At 38.1% G+C, this 18,980-nt stretch overlaps 1 protein-coding gene across 1 annotated transcript; it reads left to right on the plus strand.

The window, feature by feature from the left end:
• The first annotated feature begins 5,915 nt into the window (after positions 1–5,915).
• On the plus strand, positions 5,916–7,217 carry LOC145157944 (uncharacterized). The gene has a single exon (XM_079076917.1). The coding sequence runs from the start codon at positions 5,916–5,918 to the stop codon at positions 7,215–7,217; it is 1,302 nt and encodes a 433-aa protein (XP_078933043.1).
• The last annotated feature ends 11,763 nt before the right edge of the window (positions 7,218–18,980 follow it).

Here is an 18,980-nt window from a genome sequence, read left to right on the forward strand (position 1 = left end):
AGAGTTCGACAACGGCTTTTGAGAGCTACGATTGCTAGTCGGGTTTTGGAGTCGTACTTGCAATATAGTTATTAGACTTATCCAAGTGGGAGACTGTTGGATTAGGTGTCTAAGCTCATAACTATAATTAGTATGTACTTGACCCGAGTGTAGCATGGTCCATTTCGGGTTGCATATCACCAGGACAATTTGATAGGATGGACTTTTGAGAAGAGGTTATTTATGATTTATTAATATATTATAAGTTCTAATATATTAATATTAAATCATATTATTTAATTAGTATTGATCAAGAATTAATTTGGAATTAATTAGTGATCAAAAGAGACTAATTAAATTTATGGAGGTTGATTTGGTAAATCAATGATTCTTATAGTGTGGGCCAATTATTATTTAGGATGGGCTAAACCAATATGGTGGTCCATGGATAGTCCATGAAGGTTTAACCCATGGAGCCTAAGTAATATGAAAGGTGATGGAGCATTAGGGTTTGCTTGGTTGTAACCCTAGTTGTGTCACACTATAAAAGGAGTCCCTAAATCACCAAATCGGCACCCTAGTGTTCTAAGAGTTCATTGAGCCGATTTTGTGCAAGACATTCTCTCTCAAAAGTCATCCTTTGTCCTAAGTGTGTTGTGAACTGTTTGAGGCATCACACTTGGGGTGCCAAGTTCTTAAAGGCCAAATACAACAAGTTCTACAAGCTACATAAAGAGGTAAACTCCTAACTAGTATTTTATGTTGTTTATGTCAAATGTTTGCTAGTTGTAGGCTTAATGCTTTGGAAACAATATTGTAATTATAGTTATAGAAAACATAGATCCAAATCATTTTGGGTTGTATATGCACCATAGGATGTTGTAGTATACTTAAACCCAACAAAAACATTATCCATTAATAATATATTCCCCAAAATGCCCTTGGTCAAACTTGGTCAACGGTCAGAAGTCAGTTCAACACATAGCCGAGCCAACCCGACCGAGTCGACGTAGCCGAGAACATTGGGTGAACTCCTCTGTACCTGGGGCATATTCGATGGTTAACCAGACTATGGGACGCTGACCACGTATGCGCAGCGTACCACTTGGTACGCCCAACGTACGCGCCCTTTTCAGCCCTTTCCACATTAACAGCTTAATACTTCAAATTTTCACGTCTAAATTCTGATCCAAAGCCAAAATACCCTCAAGAGTCATAAAGTTTCCAACTTTATGACTTTGCATGCCCATTAAGTGCTTAATACACAAAATGTCAACATCTTAATGCCTTAAGATCTTTTATAGCATACATGGAGCAAAACTAACCAACAAGACCACATTTTTATGACTTAAGACCCCTCCTAAGGTCTGAAAGGACGACTTATTGGGTCAAGAACATGCCATGCTCAAGAATCACCATATTTGGGACAAAAAGTGTTTTAAAGAAAGAAATGTCTAGATCTACAAAATGGAGTGATCAAGTTGTGAACTTTATACCTCCTGGAGGTTGCTAACAAGAAGATAATCTCAGATCCAAGATGCTTCCAAGCTCCAAGATCTTCTCACCACCTTCTTCTCCTTCAAGAATACCTCCAAAACACTCCAATGTCTCAAAATGCACTCTTCTTACTTAGGGTTTGCTTGGGATCGTTTATCATAGAGGAAAGCTGATGAAGTAATGAGAAATGAGGCTATAATGGTGTTTATATATGGAACAAACCCAAAAAATTAGGGTTTGCACTTTCTTCACTTATGCCCCGCATACAAGGTGTACGCCCAACGTGCTAGGGCATGCCTAAGTACGACTAGCGTACACAACATACGCTCAGCGTATGAATCCTGCTTAAAATTACTATATTGCCGCTATGGGCTAATCTAGCAACCTTCCTCAAACCCAAGGGTCAAAATGCAAAAATATTCAAACATAGGGTTGATATTGAAATTAACTTGACATCACGATGTTACAAATGAACTATTAAATGTTATATATAAGTATAATAGTTAAAATTCCTCAACTGTGATCATTATGAAAAAATGATGTATTACAGGAATTTATTTGACATTTAAATTCATTTAAAAGGGATATATATACTAGAGCCCCAATATTTTCAATGGTTTGACAATTTTTTTTATAGTAAAGTCCTAACTATCGGCAGTTTTTGACACACTTACCCTTTTTCCGGTTAGCCGGTAATTAGGACTTCTCTGTAAAAAAAAAATTTGACTTTCTTGTCAAATCGTTGAAAATATTGGGATTTAGTTTATATTCTTGGTTTCCATAGAAACAAATAAACTTATCAGCCTCATGAGACCCAATTTGTTGCCCAAGAACTTTTAATTGTGACTTTCACGACAACGCCACTGTTTTTCTTATCATCATCATCTTTACCATGCTACAATCACGATCAGGGGAAACATATGCAAATGTGTGTGTGTGTGAGAGAGAGAGAGAGAGAGAGAAAAGAGGGTGAGAAAACTTGTAAAGTTTTCTTCTTGGTTCGCCGTCAAATCTTGAATTGAAAATATGGGACAGATTGTACAAACACAAACAACACACACCTAGTAAAAAGGGTGTGACTGTGGTGAAGGGGTAATAATGTCGGTTTATCTTTTCCAGTTTCTTAGTTCTCCATTTTTATTACTATAAAAAGTCAACACAACACTGGTTCTTTCTTTCTTTCTTGATTATCTCTATTTTTTCGATGTTGGTTTGTTGAGATTAAAAAAAGCTATTTAACAAGAGGCAAACGTTAATGATTTCAATAGGATCTAGCTTACCAGAGCAGGTTCTAGTAACTCTTATGCTTAAACACTATCGTACCATTAAATTTCTAACAAAAAAGGGATATATACACTAAAGTCCCAATATTTTCAACGATTTGACAAGAAAGTCTTAACCTTTATTTTTTGACAGTATAGTCTTAATTCATGATTTGACAAGAAACTCCTAAACTTTATTTTTTTGACAATAAAGTCATAATTACTGGCTAACCGGCAAAAAAAGGTAAGTATGTCAAAAACTGCCGGTAATTAGGACTTTACTATCAAAAAAATAAAGTTTAGGACTTTATTGTCATATCGTTGAAAATATTGGGACTTTATTGTCGTATCGTTGAAAATATTGAAATGAAAATGGAATAAAGAAAATCCCAATAAATTCAAAGTAGGAAATTGGAAGGGATAAATGTAGATTTTGAAAAAGTATCACATAAATGAAGAAAATAGAAACGGGGGTAAATAATGTGCAAGATGGAAATTCAATGGGCAAAATATGTAAATTGTGATTTTAAACGAGATAACATGATCTCATTCATTCCAATACAACCAACCTAATTAAAAGACAAAATTGCAAAAATGGTCCTTATGATATGTATTTTTCTCGAAGTTTACAGTCATTTCAGTTTACCGAGGGACCAAATACGCATCGAAACTAGACCAAAAGGACCACCAATCCAAAAAAGTCTGAGGTTTGGACAAAACTTAAAAAAAAAATACCACAAGGACCATTTTTACAGTTTTGTCTAATTAAAAAGTAAAAAAGCAAAGCAAAGTCTGAGGTTTGGTAAGAGGAACACACAAGTTACTAAGTGTTCTATAACTAGTTCGTGTAGACAGTTTAACATATCATATTATACTTATAAATGTGACATTTTTTTTATCACCACAATCATTTGAAACTTCCATGTCTTTTCATATTTCTTTATAATAATGATTCCATAATACCTATTTAAACCTACATAGCTTTTCAATAGCATCTAATTAACAACTACCACTCAATAGTCTTTTAACTTTTGATACTTAATGGTTCTTATGACACCAACTGATTACAACTGATATATATATATATATATATATATATATATATATATATATATATATATATATATATATATATATATATATATATAACATGTCGAAAAAAAATTAATTCAAAATAACCATAAAATGACATTTGGCAAATTGAATGAGAGTGTGACAAGTGGCAAAAAAAACATTCATTTATTAGCGAGTATATATATATATATATATATATATATATATATATATATATATATATATATATATATATATACTCGCTAATAAATGAATGTTTTTTTTGCCACTTGTCACACTCTCATTCAATTTGCCAAATGTCATTTTATGGTTATTTTGAATTAATTTTTTTTCGACATGTTATTTTATGAGTTTGTCTATTGTATTAAATTCCACATAATATTTTAATGTAATAATTGCAATAAATGTAGTAATAAATGGATATTAATTTCACTAATAAACTTAATTTTTCATTTCAAAATTCTCAAAATTAAAGCTCATTACTTTCTTTTCTTTATTTAATTATTTGTTTAAATTTAAAAGATAAAAAACATTTCCATTTTAATAAATCATTATTTTTCTTATTTTCTTATAAATCCAAAATTCTTAAATATTTTAGCCTTTATATTTAACTAGGTGTAAGATCCATGTATTACATGGGTTAATTTAATATATATATATATATATATATATATATATATATATATATATATATATATATATATATATATATATATATATATATATATATATATATATATATATATGAAGGTCTAAATATTTAAGAACTTTGGATTTATAAGAAAATAAAAAAAATAATGAATTATTAAAATGTATTTTTTTAATCTTTTAAATTTAAATAAATAAACAAAATAAACTAATGAGCTTTAATTTAGGAATTTTGAAATAAGAAGGTAAGTATATTAATGAAATTGATATTCATTCATTACTACATTTATTGTAATTATTACATTAAAGTATTATGTGGAATTTATTAAAATAGAAAAACCCATAAAATGACATGTGGAAAAAAGAAATTAATTCAAAATAACCACAAAATGACATTTGGCAAATTGAATGAGAGTGTGACATGTGGCAAAAAAAACTTCATTTATTAGAGTGGACTTTTTTTTTATAAATTAACCCATGTAATACATGGGTCTCACACCTACTATATATATATATATATATATATATATATATATATATATATATATATATATATATATATATATATATATATATATATATATATATATATATATATATTGTTAACGTTACCATGAACGGTCACGTTAAATGTAACGGAACCTACAAATGAGACGTTATCTCGTCAGAACCTTGGCCAAGGCCCGGCCTTGGCCTAAGTAATCCAGCACCAGGGTGACAGTTTGTTTCCCTCCACGAGGAAATAATATTCCCCGTGATCTTCTCATTCACTCACGACCAATCAGGACGTGACAAGAAGCTTAGGTGACGCCCAGAACTGACGTCACCAGGCAGTTAGTTAACGTGTGTGTGATTCTCCCAGTCAGAGGAGGCCACGTCTCACAATCATTGGACGAGGTCCCCACGATCTGTTAGTAACAAGTATAAAAGGATCTCTTCCGCCTCAAGGAAGGAATCCATCTTCTCCCTTACGAATTTTACCCTAAATTCCCCCTCTCAGAAAACTAACTTGATCGTCGGAGTGATATCTCGGGAGAACACCCGGATGTCCTTTAACGATTCTTCTGTGTTGTGTTCTTAGGAAAGCTTCTAGGATAGACCCATCATCCGACATCCTAACCCCTGTAGAGCATGCCACAATATTTGGTGCCATCCGGACGTATCCTCAGAGTGATACAGCCAATAAATGATATTGGTTCTTCGCAAAATGGCGATCTAAGCCCAACAACATCTATGTATGCAGTAGAAGATCTGTTTCAAATAGCGGTAGTGGTAACCAATGAACACCACTGCAAGTATAAAACAAAGACCCCAATCCAGGTTCTCATGGCACAGATCACACCGATTACGAGGCCAGTACTCTAGAGCAGTTTCCGACAACTGTCATCGGATGGTTCATCGCCTCATACGGCGATATCGCATCCCGATATGCTGCAGGAACCTCCGCATGACGGCATGGAGGTACTTACTATCTCTAGTTCTCGTAATAGAAACATAACTCATCAAGCGGAGGACGAGATAGAGGTACTCTCGACAAATCTACTCAATATTAGTTTTTGGAGTAGAGATCTCAGACCATTGAACTGGGACCCTCAAGACCCACTTCTCATACTTGGATTCATTCGTAACATGAAAATCCATCGAATATACATCGACAATGGTAGTTGCTCTGATATACTCTATGAGCACTGTTTTAGGCAAATACCAGATGCGTGGAAGGAGGGGCTACGGCCCCCAAACGGAGGACCATTAGCAGGGTTCACCGGTCACAGTCTGTGGCCATTAGGCACTATTCGGTTGCCCTTAACATTGGTTAGTCACGACGAGGGGGACCGAATCACAAGAACAATCGAATTCTCTGTGATCCGGTTTCCAGCAGAACACAATATTCTACTTGTAAGGTCGACAATCTCCTTACTACACCTCATGCCATCGACGATTCATGGCATAGTTAAATTCAGCACGCGCCAGGGATCATCGACGATCCTTGCCACAAACACCAGGGCACAACATTGCCACCAGATCATAGCCGCTCCCGAATTGGTGCGAGCCCCAAAGAAGTCAAAGGAGGGAGGTTCCACCGAACAACATCAAATAAACATGGAATATCCAGAACAAGGCGTGCGAATTGGCACTCACTTATCAGACGAGACCAGGGAACAACTGATAGCACTGTTGAAGCAATATTCCACCGTTTTCACCTGGAAACCAACAGATCTGACAGGCGTGGATCGACAGGTTATTGAGCACATCCTCAATGTCGCTCCTGGAAGTAACCATGTTAACCAGAAGAAGGGTCACGCGATGGACCAGAAAAGAACTATTAACGCAGAAGTGGTCGACCTGGTGAAAGCCGGCATACTCAGGGAACTAATGTTCCCATCATGGATAGCAAATCCTTTCATGGTAAAGAAATCCAATGGATCATGGAGAATGTGCATTGATTACTCAGATCCTAATAACGCCTGTCCAAAGGATTGCTATCCTCTCCCAGAGATCGATCAGAAAGTCCAATCACTTGAAGGTTTTCAGCTCAAATGTTTCCTCGACGTGTACAAGGGTTATCATCAGGTACAGATGAAACGAAAGGATGAGGCGAAAATTGCCTTCCACACCGAGAAAGGGCACTTTCTGCTACCAGAAAATGTCATTTGGACTCAAAAATGCGGGTGCTACATACTAAAGGCTAATGGACAAGATATTCGCCGATCAAATTGTTATGAATATCGAAGTCTACGTCAACGACGTGGTAATTAAAAGCCGCAATGAAGAAACACTGCTCCACGATGTGGAGGAAACTTTCAAAGCGCTATCTAAAGCATAGATGAAGTTAAACCCAACTAAGTGTACTTTTGGAGTAGAGGGGGGGGGAAGTCCTTGGGTATCAGATATCCAAGGAAGGGATTCTGCCCAATCCCACCAAAATACAGGAGTTCCTTGAGTCGACAACTCCCGAAAACCTCAAGGGTGTACAGGAGATCAATGGTAGGTTGACGACATTGGGAAGATTCATTGCCAAATCTGCAGAAAAGACGCTTCCTCCATACCAAACACTCAAAGGATGCCTAGACAAAAAGCAGTTCAAATGGACAGAAAAAGTAGATGCGGCATTGTAACAACTAAAATATGCCTTACACCAACTAGCAGCTCTCGCCTGCCCGCTACCAGGGTAGACACTACAGATGTATTTAGCAGCTTCCGAAGAAGCTATCTCCTCTGTGTTGGTGGTGGAAAGGGAAGGCAAGAAGGTACCCATCCATTTTGTTAGTAGAGCCCTACAAGGGCCAGAGGTCAATTACCCGGCCCTAGAGAAGCTGGTCCTAGCCCTGGTGTATGCTGCCAGACGGCTATGGAGATATTTTCAAGCTCACAAGGTGGATGTTCTCACTAGTTACCTAATAAATCAAGTTCTACTAAGGCCGGAAAAGTCGGGGCGCCTGGCCAAGTGGGCCATTGAGTTAGGTGAACATGATATCCATTATCACCCCGGACTAGAATCGAGGCTCGGGCCCTTGCAGACTTCCTGGTCAAAATCTCAAATACTATCAAGGGAGTACCGACAATAATCTCAGACGATCCATTAACGCCTGAAGCCGGCAAGGAACTTTGGAAGTTATACACAGATGGCGCGGCAAGTAAGAAGGCTCAGGCGCAGGCCTGATCCTTCAAATCCCCAAAGGCGAAGAGATCACTTACCTGCTGCGATTCGACTTCCAAGTATCCATTAACGAGGCAAAGTACGAGGCACTCCTAGCAGGTCTGAGGCTACCCAAAGAGGTTGGTGCAAACCAACTACCAGCTCTCAGTGATTCGCTACATATCACAAACCAGATAAATGGAACATACGAGGCTAAAGACTCAAGGATGCAGAAATACCTAGATGCAGTCCGAAGTCTAACCATCACGTTCAAAAGTTTTTCCATAAAACAAATCTCCCGGGGAAAGAAAGCAAAGGCGGATGCTCTTAACAAGCTAGCCTCAACTTCTTATGATCACTTAACAAAGAAAGTGCTAATTGAAGTGCTCCCGGAGAGAAGTATTGATAACCAAAGGGTTAATACAATATCGACTAAACCATAATGGACTAAACCATATGTCGATTACTTGCGCCATGGCGTACTACCGGATGACCCTAAGGAGGCAAGAAAAATCAAGATCAGGGCATCGCATTATGCAATTAGAGACTAAAGGGTTTTGAGCACTCTAACAACCTTATGGTGCACATGCAACCCTAGATGCTTTGGATCTATGTTTTCTCTAATTATACATGAAAATTTGATTTTCCGAAGCACACATCCTAACTAGCATACAATTTGACGATTGAAAAATATAACTAGTTAGATATCTTACCTCTTAGTAGGACTTGTAGTTCTTGGCCTTCAAAAGCTTTAGCACCTCAAGTGTGATGCCTCTAATGTGTCAGAAACACCAAGTGAAAAAGGAGGCTTGAGAGAAAAGTTGCTTAGCACAAAATCGGTTTACACTCTCCAAGAATGTATGTTGGAACCGATTTTAGCTCCAGGGAGTTCCTTTTATAGTGTGACAAGTGCTAGAGTTACATCCATGCAAACCCTAATGTGCCATGACTCTTCATATTACTTAGGCTCCATGGGTTAAACCTCCATGGACTATCCATGTTGGTTTAGCCCATTCTAAATAACCATGGATCATTAGCCCACACTATAAGAATCATTGATTTACCAAATCAGTCCCCGTATATTTAATTAGTCTCTTTTGATCACTAAATTAATTCCAAATTAATTCTTGATCAATGCTAATTAAATATTATGATTTCATATTATTATATTATACTTGTAATATATTAACAAATCAAAAATAACCTTATTCTCAAAAGTCCGTCCTATCAAATTGCATTGGTGAAGGCAACCCAAAAGGACCATGCTACTCTCTGGTCAAGTACATACCAATTATAGTTATGGGCTTAGACACCTAATCCAACAGTCTCCCACTTGGATAAGTCTAATAAATATAACTGCAAGTACGACTTAAACAACCAACTACCAATCATAGCTCTTAAAAGCCGCTGTCAAACTCTGACCCAGTCAGTGACGCGTCCTCTAGATAAGGAATCATATAATCCTCTGTTCTTCAAGATATCAGTCATACAAATACATGGAACAATATCATACTTATTGTCCAACAGTTTGTTTCTCGATTTCCGATTTGTTTGACAGAGAACTTAATTGAATACATCAATTTAGTCCCAACCGGGCCCGACACATATGTCAAAAAAAATCATCGAGGGACCCAAGATATCGCTTTTAATCCTCCAAGAATTAAAAGGAAGATAAAACTTCGACATTATATGCTTGTAGTAACTATTCGTTAAATCATACACAACAGTGCGTTTTATAACACCAAGTTACTAATGCGTTTTCGCACTATTAATGTACAACCAACTCATAGTCAACAACTCATATATCTTGGTTTGAAGACTTATATGATATTATCATCTCACGATCACTCGTGATAAATTCCATGAAGTGATTCAAGTGAGCGTGGGCTTAATCCAATACTCAGACCTTATGAGCACTCATGAATGTTGTAGCAAAAATTTTCTATGTCTAAAACACTTCAGACAATCTACAAGCCAAATTCATGACAGTCTTGCCTCAATACCTACTTCCAAAGTATGATCGACTGTGGACAGTTTGAATAATATAATTATTCTAGAAGTCAAAACATGCAAAATGAAACAATAGTAAACAATTGACACAAGATAGTAACTTTACTCATAAATAAAACACCTTTTATTTAATCATGAAATGTCAATTACATTTTATCTATTACAAGTTTCAAAATAGCTATCTAATCATTAACACTAATATCATCCTTCAGCCCAATGCTTCTCGCATGCTACAAATGCTTAACCCTACTCAGTCCCTTCGTGAGGGGATCGTCTGGGTTCTCATCTGATGATACACTCTTTACCACGAGGAGTCCTTCTTCCACCCGATGTCTTATGAAGTGATATATCATGTCGATGTGCCTGGATCTGCCATGATCCTTTGGTTCCTAGGTTAAGGCAACCGCACTCTCATTGTCACAGAAAATCTCCATAAGCTCCTTTATAGCTGGTACAACTCCAAGGTCTCCGATGAAGTTCTTCAGCCATATTGCCTCCTTCGATGCTTCGCTTGCTGCTATGTACTCTGATTCGCACGTTGAATCATCTACAGTCGCCTGTTTGGAACTTTTCCAAGTTATTACTCCTCCATTCAGGGTAAAAACCCAGCCCAACTGAGAGCGGAAATTATCTCTGTCGGTCTGAAAGCTGGCGTCACTATACCCTGTGACTCTTAAGTCATCACTCCCACCAAGAGTAAGGACCCAATCCTTAGTCCTGCATAGGTACTTAAGAATATTCTTTACCGCAGTCCAGTGAGCTTTACCATGATTCCCTTGATATCTGCCGACCATGATCAAAGCGAAGGCCACATCAGGGCGAGTACAAGTCATAACATACATTATCGAGCCAACTGCGGAACCATATGGTACTCGACTCATCTCAGCTATCTCAGCCTCTGTACTCGGACTCTGAGTCTTAGTCAGTTTGGTATTGCCTTGGATGGGTAAGTCACCTTTCTTGGAATTCTCCATGCTGAATCATTTCAACACCTTGCCCAAGTAGGTAATTTGACTAAGTCCAATTAGTCTTTTACTCCTGTCTCTCAATATCCTTATCCCTAGGATGTAAGCAGCTTCTCCAAGGTCCTTCATAGCGAAGCAATTCCCAAGCTAGGACTTAACCTCCTGCAAGGTTGAAATGTCATTTCCTATGAGTAGTATTCCATCCACATACAACACCAGAAAGCTAATTGTATTCCCACTAGCCTTGACATACACACAGGACTCATCCTCGCTTCTCGAAAATCCAAACTCTTTGACTTTCTCATCGAAACAAAGATTCCATCTGCGAGATGCTTGTTTTAATCCATAAATGGATTTCTCAAGCTTACACACTCTATTAGGGTACTTTGCATTGAGAAAACCCTCTGGCTGACTCATGTAAACATCTTCAGCCAACTTCCCATTAAGGAAAGCGGTTTTGACATCCATTTGCCATATTTCATATTCATGAAATGCAGCTATGGCTAACATAACCCTAATAGATTTAATCTTCGCTACTGGTGAGAATGTCTCATCATAGTCAACTCCATGAGTTTAAGTAAATCCCTTCGCAACCAGTCGTGCCTTATATGTGTGTACTTTTCCATCCATGCCGGTCTTCTTCTTGAAGATCCATTTGCACCCGACTGTCTTATGACCTGGTACATTGTCAACCAAGTTCCAAACTTAATTGTCATACATGGACTGAATCTCATTGTCCATAGCCTCTTTCCACTTTGCAGACTCGGGGCCTGCCATGGCTTCCTTGTAATTGTTAGGTTCATCCAAATTTACCAGTGTGCTATCACTGATAAATGTATCACCCTCAGATGTTATATGGAAACCATATAACACAGGTGGAACACTAACTCTACTAAAGCGCCTCAGAGGTACGGACTCGTCAACTGGTTCAACAGGAGTTTCCCCCTCAGGTTGATCGCTAGTGTTTGAGGTTCCTTCACCGCTTGACTCTTGAAGGTCTTCACTGTCAATTTGCCTCCCACTGTCCCCTTGGCCTATGAAATCTGTCTCGCGAAAGACTCCTCTCCTCGCAACGAAGTCAACATTCTCACTCGGTCTATAGAAGAGATATCCAAAGGATTTCTGTGGGTAGCCGATGAAAATACACCGCTCACTACGAGGTTCGAGCTTGTCGTGAGTCTCGCGTCTTACGAAAGCGTCGCAACCCCAAACCTTGATGTGTGCTAACGAGGGAACCTTCCCTTTCCACATCTCGTGAGTTGTTTTGGCAACCTTCTTAGTTGGGCCTAGATTAAGGATATGGGTGACAGTATCTAAGGCATACCCCCAGAATGAGATAGGTAACGAAGCTCGACTCATCATGGAACGAACCATGTCCAATAAGGTTCGATTGCGCCTCTCAGCCACACTATTAAGCTGTGGTGTTTTAGGTGGCATCAATTGTGAAACAATTCCACATTCCTTAAGATAGTCTATGAACTCGATACTAAGATACTCACCACCCCGATCGGATCAGAGCATCTTTATCTTCCTGCCCAGCTGATTCTCCACTTCTTGTTTAAACTCTTTGAATTTTTCAAAGGTTTCTGATTTATGCTTGATTAAGTAGATATAGCCATATCTACTGTAATCATCAGTAAAAGTCACATAGAAGCGGTTAGCATCCCTTGTGGCGGTTCTGAAGGGTCCACACACATCGATGTGTATGAGATCCAACAAACCTTCACCCCTTTCACAAGTGCCAGTGAAGGGTGATTTAGTCATCTTTCCAAGTAAACAAGATTCGCAAGTGTCATCCGACCTTAAGTCGAATGGCTCCAAGACTCCAGCCTTTTGGAGTTAGCCTATGCGCTTCTTGTTGACATGTCCAAGACGACAATGCCACAAGCATGCCTTATCCAAACTATTGGAAGAATCAATGTGCAACACATTATTTCCTAAGTTGTCTACAACCATCACAGTTTCATATACACCATTACAAGGCAATGCTTTAAAATAAAAAAAAACACCATTATAAAAAGCATTAGTAGCACTAATTTCATTATCAAATGAAAAACTAAAACCTTGTTTGTACAAACCATGAAAGCAAATAATATTTCTTGCCATATCATACAAGTAGCAACAATTATTCAAATCTATTACAAACCCACTACCAAGCAATAAAGAATAAACTCCAATCTTGGTGACAGGCGACATTTTCCTATTCCCCATGCTCAAGTTCATCTTCCCGTGCACCACATCCTTACTTCTTTTTAGTCCCTGCAAATCAGAAAAAATGTGAATTCCACAACCTGCATCAAGGGCCCAAGAATAAGAATGTGATGAGTTATTAGATAGAATAGTATAAATACCTACATGGGTGGGTTTAACCTTCCCATCCTTGACATCCTGCAAGTATTTGGGGCAGCTTCGCTTCCAGTGCCCTTTATCATGACAGTAGAAACACTCTGCTTCTTTCGGGTTGGTAGAGGGATTGGCAGAACCAACTTTGGTCCCACTGGAATAGGATCCATCAAGAAATTTTCCCTTGCGGCTCTTCGAGGGAGCCTTCCTCTTCTTTCCTTTCCCATGCCCAATTTCCAAGACATGGGCAGTATCAGTAGGAGTAGAAACAACAGATTTACCTTTGAGACTACTTTCAGCAGTCCTCAAAAGGCCTTGAAGCATCCTAAGAGTGACCTCCTCCTTATTCATATGATAGGTAATACAGAACTGATCATAACACTGAGGTAAATAGTGTAGAATGATATATATGGCCAACTCCTCATCAAAGTTCACATTCAACTTCAGCAAGCGATCCACAAAGCTTTGCATTTTCTGCAAGTGGGTCGTGATGGATTCTCCATCCTTCATCTTTGTTGTTATCATGGAGGCGATGATTTCATACCTCTCTTGACGAGCACTCTGATGGTATCTTTCCATCAGGTATTGGTGCATCTCAAAAGGGTAGAAGTCCTCATAGGACTTTTGGAGTTCAGCTGTCGTAGTGGCCAACATGATACAAGACACCTTGCTGGCATCCTTCTTATGAGTCCTAAACTCAGCGATCTCCTAAGGAGTAGTAGAAGACTCATCAATTTCCTTAAGCTCTTTGTCGAGGACATACTCCTTGTGCTCGTAACGAGTAACCATCCTGATGTTCCTGATCCAATCATTAAAGTTGGAACCATCAAAGATAACTCTCCTACACAAGTTCATTAGGGAGAAAGAGCCAGTAAGGTTTAAGCCAGAAGCATTTTTGGAAGACATCTGAAAAAGAAAGACAAAGTTTAGATTAGATAAGAGTCCTTAATATAACACCCAAATGAAATATTATGGCTAGGACCCAACACAATATTTTACAATTTGGAAGAGGGGTGCCGTAATCCAATTGCAAAATATTTGAAGGTAGGTAAATGACGATTTACGAATTTCCACCATGAAAAACGAAATTGATTATTAAGTTTTAATTGGATTGAAACTCCTAGATTCTATTGAGATTCATTGAACTTTTCAATGGCATGTTTAAATCTCGATGATTCCCTTCAAGTTTGTGACTGGGATGCCGAGGATCACAAACAAGGTGTGAATAACATGCAAATGTGCTTGGTACACTCGATGTGATTTATCACCTAATCAATGTGCCGGTTAACCACACACGCTCCATTGATCTATGACAAACATCAAGGTACCCTTTGCCACCCTTACTAGTCCAAGTTAATGTGCCGGTTAACCACACATGCTCCATTAACGACTTGGCAAGGTGCAAAGTGCAATTTCATGGATTAGCATCAAATTCACATTTTTCCTAAAGTAACTATGATTAGGAATTTAATAAAAGTTTAGTTACTTTATAATTCTCATTATACTTTTAACGAGAATTAATGTCTTATCCTACCCGTTCGACTAACGACCCTCCACCAGTCAAGGAAGCGGTGGGTGAGAGTGGACACCCATTAAACTTCCATTTTATAGGTAGTAACCTTATACCCCCTTATAGACCGGTTTCGTGAATGAGGCCTACTAACGGTAAGACTGACTTGTCTTATACATATATATAATTATTAAACTTTTAATATTATAATAGTATAAGGGTTGAATTTTAAACTTTTAAAATTCTAGGGTTTGGAATTAAAGTATTCGTAAGTGTGACTTTACAAATTCCAAAACTTGAGGGCAAGTTTTGAAACTCTTCAAAACTTTTCATTTCCATAACTTATGAGTTTAATGACTTTTAAAGACTTTTCAATTTCCATAACTTGAGGACAAGTTATGGAGTTCATTAAAGGAATTTAGATCAATATTTTAGTTAACAAAATAATCAAATAATTTTTCTATGATCTAGTTAAACTCATAAGTCAAGATAGTTCATATCAACAATTTGCAAGAAATTAGCCTAATCATATAAACTAATATAAATCTTGAAATTTTTGACAAATATCTTTTGATTGGATGAACATGATCACTACCATATCAAAAAACAGATTTTTTGTTTCAAAAAACAATTTGTGGTAATGATCCTAATCCAATTTTGGCCAAAAACTCAAAATTCTACAAACAAAACCATCAACTCGACGAGTGCATGAACCTGACTCGTCGAGTTGGCCTTTTACTGAGTGGACTCGTCGAGTCAGCCAGTGGACTCGGCGAGTTCATCAGTCAGAGTCCAGAAAATCGATTTTTTCAACTTTGAAAACTAATAAGCATCAAGTATAACAGAAAACAATCCTAGGCTCTGATACTACTGAAGGATTTTGAGCACTCTAACAACGTTATGGTGCACATGCAACCCTAGATGCTTTGGATCTATGTTTTCTCTAATTATACATGCAAATTTGATTTTCCAAAGCACACATCCTAACCAGCATACAATTTGACAATTGAACAATATAACTAGTTAGATATCGTACCTCTTAGTAGGATTTGTAGTTCTTGGCCTTCAAAAGCTTTAGCACCTCAAGTGTGATGCCTCTAATGTGTCACAAACACCAAGTGCAAAAGGAGGCTTGAGAGAATAAGTTGCTTAGCACAAAATCGGTTTACACTCTCCAAGAATGTATGTTGCAACCGATTTTAGCTCGAGGGAGTTCCTTTTATAGTGTGACAAGTGCTAGGGTTACATCCATGCAAACCCTAATGTGCCATGACTCTTCATATTACTTAGGCTCCATGGATTAAACCTCCATGGACTATCCATGTTGGTTTAGCCCATCCTAAATAACCATGGAACATTGGCCCACACTATAAAAATCATTGATTTACCAAATCAGTCCCCGTATATTTAATTAGTCTCTTTTGATCAATAAATTAATTCCAAATTAATTCTTGATCAATACTAATTAAATACTATGATTTCATATCAATATATTATACTTGTAATATATTAACAAATCACAAATAACCTTATTCTCAAAAGTCCATCCTATCAAATTGCATTGGTGAAGGCAACCCAAAAGGACCATGCTACTCTCGGGTCAAGTACATACCAATTATAGTTATGGACTTAGACACCTAATACAACAAAGACGACCAGCTGTATAGGAGAGAGTATCTAAGCCCATGGATAAAGTGCATCTCTAAGGCAGAGAGGCAGACGTTCTTGGAGGAAAGCCAATCCGGGGACGCATCGGCACATGAAGGCGCTCGAGCGCTCACAGGCAAAATACTCTGCCTAGGAGTATATTGGCCAGACGTATACACAGACGCCACAGCCCTAACCAAGAAATGCAAAGAATGCTAGGCCTTCGCTCCTTTCCAAAATCAACCGGTCATGCCATTGACAAGCATTATTATCCCCTGGCCTTTCCATCAATGGGGAATTGACATAGTGGGACCTTTCCCGCCAGCGCCAAGGGGTGTGAAATTTTTGCTAGTGGTCGTGGACTATTTCACTAAATGGATAGAAGCAGTACCGCTGGCCACCGTCACTTGCAAGCAAATGATAAATTTCATGACCAAAAATATATTGGCTCACTTTGGCACTCCCAGAATCCTCATAAGCGATAACAGCATGCAATTTGAAGGAAGTCCTTTCAAGGAGTGGTGCGAAGACAAGAAAATTCACTGCCAGTTCACGTCAGTGGCGCACCCTCAGGCCAACGGACAAACTGAGATATCAAACAAAACCATAGTTAATGGTTTGAAGAAAAGGTTACTCAGATCAAAGTCCGCCTGGGTGGATGAGCTCCCGACTGTGTTGTGCTCATATCGTACCACAACAAGGTCAAGCACGGGAGAAACGCCATTTAGTCTAACCTATGGGTCGAAAGCAGTCCTCCCATTGGAAATAGTGGTCGACTCCCTACGAACAGAGAGTTTCGAGGAAGCATCCAACGAAGAAGGGCGAGGCTAGGACCTGTACATGCTCGATGAAAAACGTGAGGCGGCACAGATGCACCAAACACTGTACAAATCACGACCTGAGAACTATTACAACCGCCAAGTCCGGGTCAAGAACTTCAAAGTTGGAGAATGGGTGCTAAGAAAGAACGAGTCTAGCCATGTTGAACCATTGGCGAAACTCAGTGTCACTTGGGAAGGACCGTACAAAATCGTGGAAGCCCATAAGAATGGTGCTTATGTCCTAGAAGCTCAGGACGGGCATGTCATTCGAAGAACGTGGAATGCGCAGAGCCTGCGTCATTTTTATTCTTAAAACGAGTGTTAAAGATAGATTTGATGCTAGCAAAGGCATTTTATATTAGTTTTGACATGTAAATGTAACAACCAAAAATTACATTACCATTTTCAGTCTTATAACGCTCCAACATTAAAACTAGAAAAAAGAGAGAAAGCAATTCAGATGATTCTTATTTTCAAGCTTGAAATGTAAAACAAAGAGGTTGTGTACATTTAGCTTGTGACCACAAGGACTGATCATCTAACGTTACACGGGCGAAATCGTTACAAGGAGGCAGCCAGGGAGTTTGTATAAAAAAGGCTCATAATCTTTCTCCTAAAACATGTTCATCAATTACATTATAGTAAACATACGAAAGAACATGTGACATAAGTGTAGAAGAGTCATAACCTTCCACTAATGAGAAAAACAAAACCGATTGAGCCTCAAGATGACGATCTTGGCTACACCTAGGGTCTCTAAGCAGCAAATTAGAACAAATTTCTCAAAGACCAGCATGTTGGGTTTTGAGCACTATAACACTCCTATGGTGCACATGCAACCCTAAATGCTTTGGAACTATGTTTTCTCTAACTATACATGCATTTTTTAAATTTCCAAAGCATATAACTCAACTAGCATACAATTCAAAGTAACAACTAGTTAGATAACTTACCTCTTGTGTAGTTCTTGGTCTTGGAAGCTTGAGCACCTCAAGTGTTGTGCCTCTAATGTGTCACAAACACCAATATCCAAAGGAGGCTTAAGAGAATAAGACTTGTAGCTTCAAAATCGGTTCTATGCTCTTGTGTATGAGTGTTAGCCGATTTCATCACTGAGGGAACTCTTTTATAGTGTTTCTCAAAGCTAGGATTTCATCCATGAAACCCTAATGCACCATGACCTTCCATATCCCATAGGCTCCATGGGTTAAAGCCCCATGGACTATCCATGAACCACTTAGCCCACCCTAATGGATCTTTGGCCCACACTATAAGAATGGATGATTTACATAATCAACCCCTTAGATTTAATTAGTCACTTTTGATCACAAAATTAATTCCAAATTAATTCTTGACCAATACTAATTCAATAATATGATTTCTCAATTAATATATAATACTTATAATATATTAATAAATCACCAATAATCTTATTCTCAAAAGTTCATCCTATCAAATTACACTGGTGAAGGCAACCCCAAAAGGACCATGCTACAATTGGGTTAAGTACATACCAGATATAGTTATGGGCTTAGACACCAAATCCAACAGTCTCCCACTTGAATAAGTCTAATAGCTATAACTGCC

Source organism: Lactuca virosa, chromosome 2, assembly GCF_052849685.1.
Source record: "Lactuca virosa cultivar CGN04683 chromosome 2, Lactuca_virosa_CGN04683_v6, whole genome shotgun sequence".
Taxonomy (NCBI): domain Eukaryota; kingdom Viridiplantae; phylum Streptophyta; class Magnoliopsida; order Asterales; family Asteraceae; genus Lactuca; species Lactuca virosa.

Coding starts and splice junctions, on each gene's coding strand:
- LOC145157944 (XM_079076917.1), top strand. CDS start 5,916: ATGGAGGTACTTACTATCTCTAGTTCTCGTAATAGAAACATAACTCAT.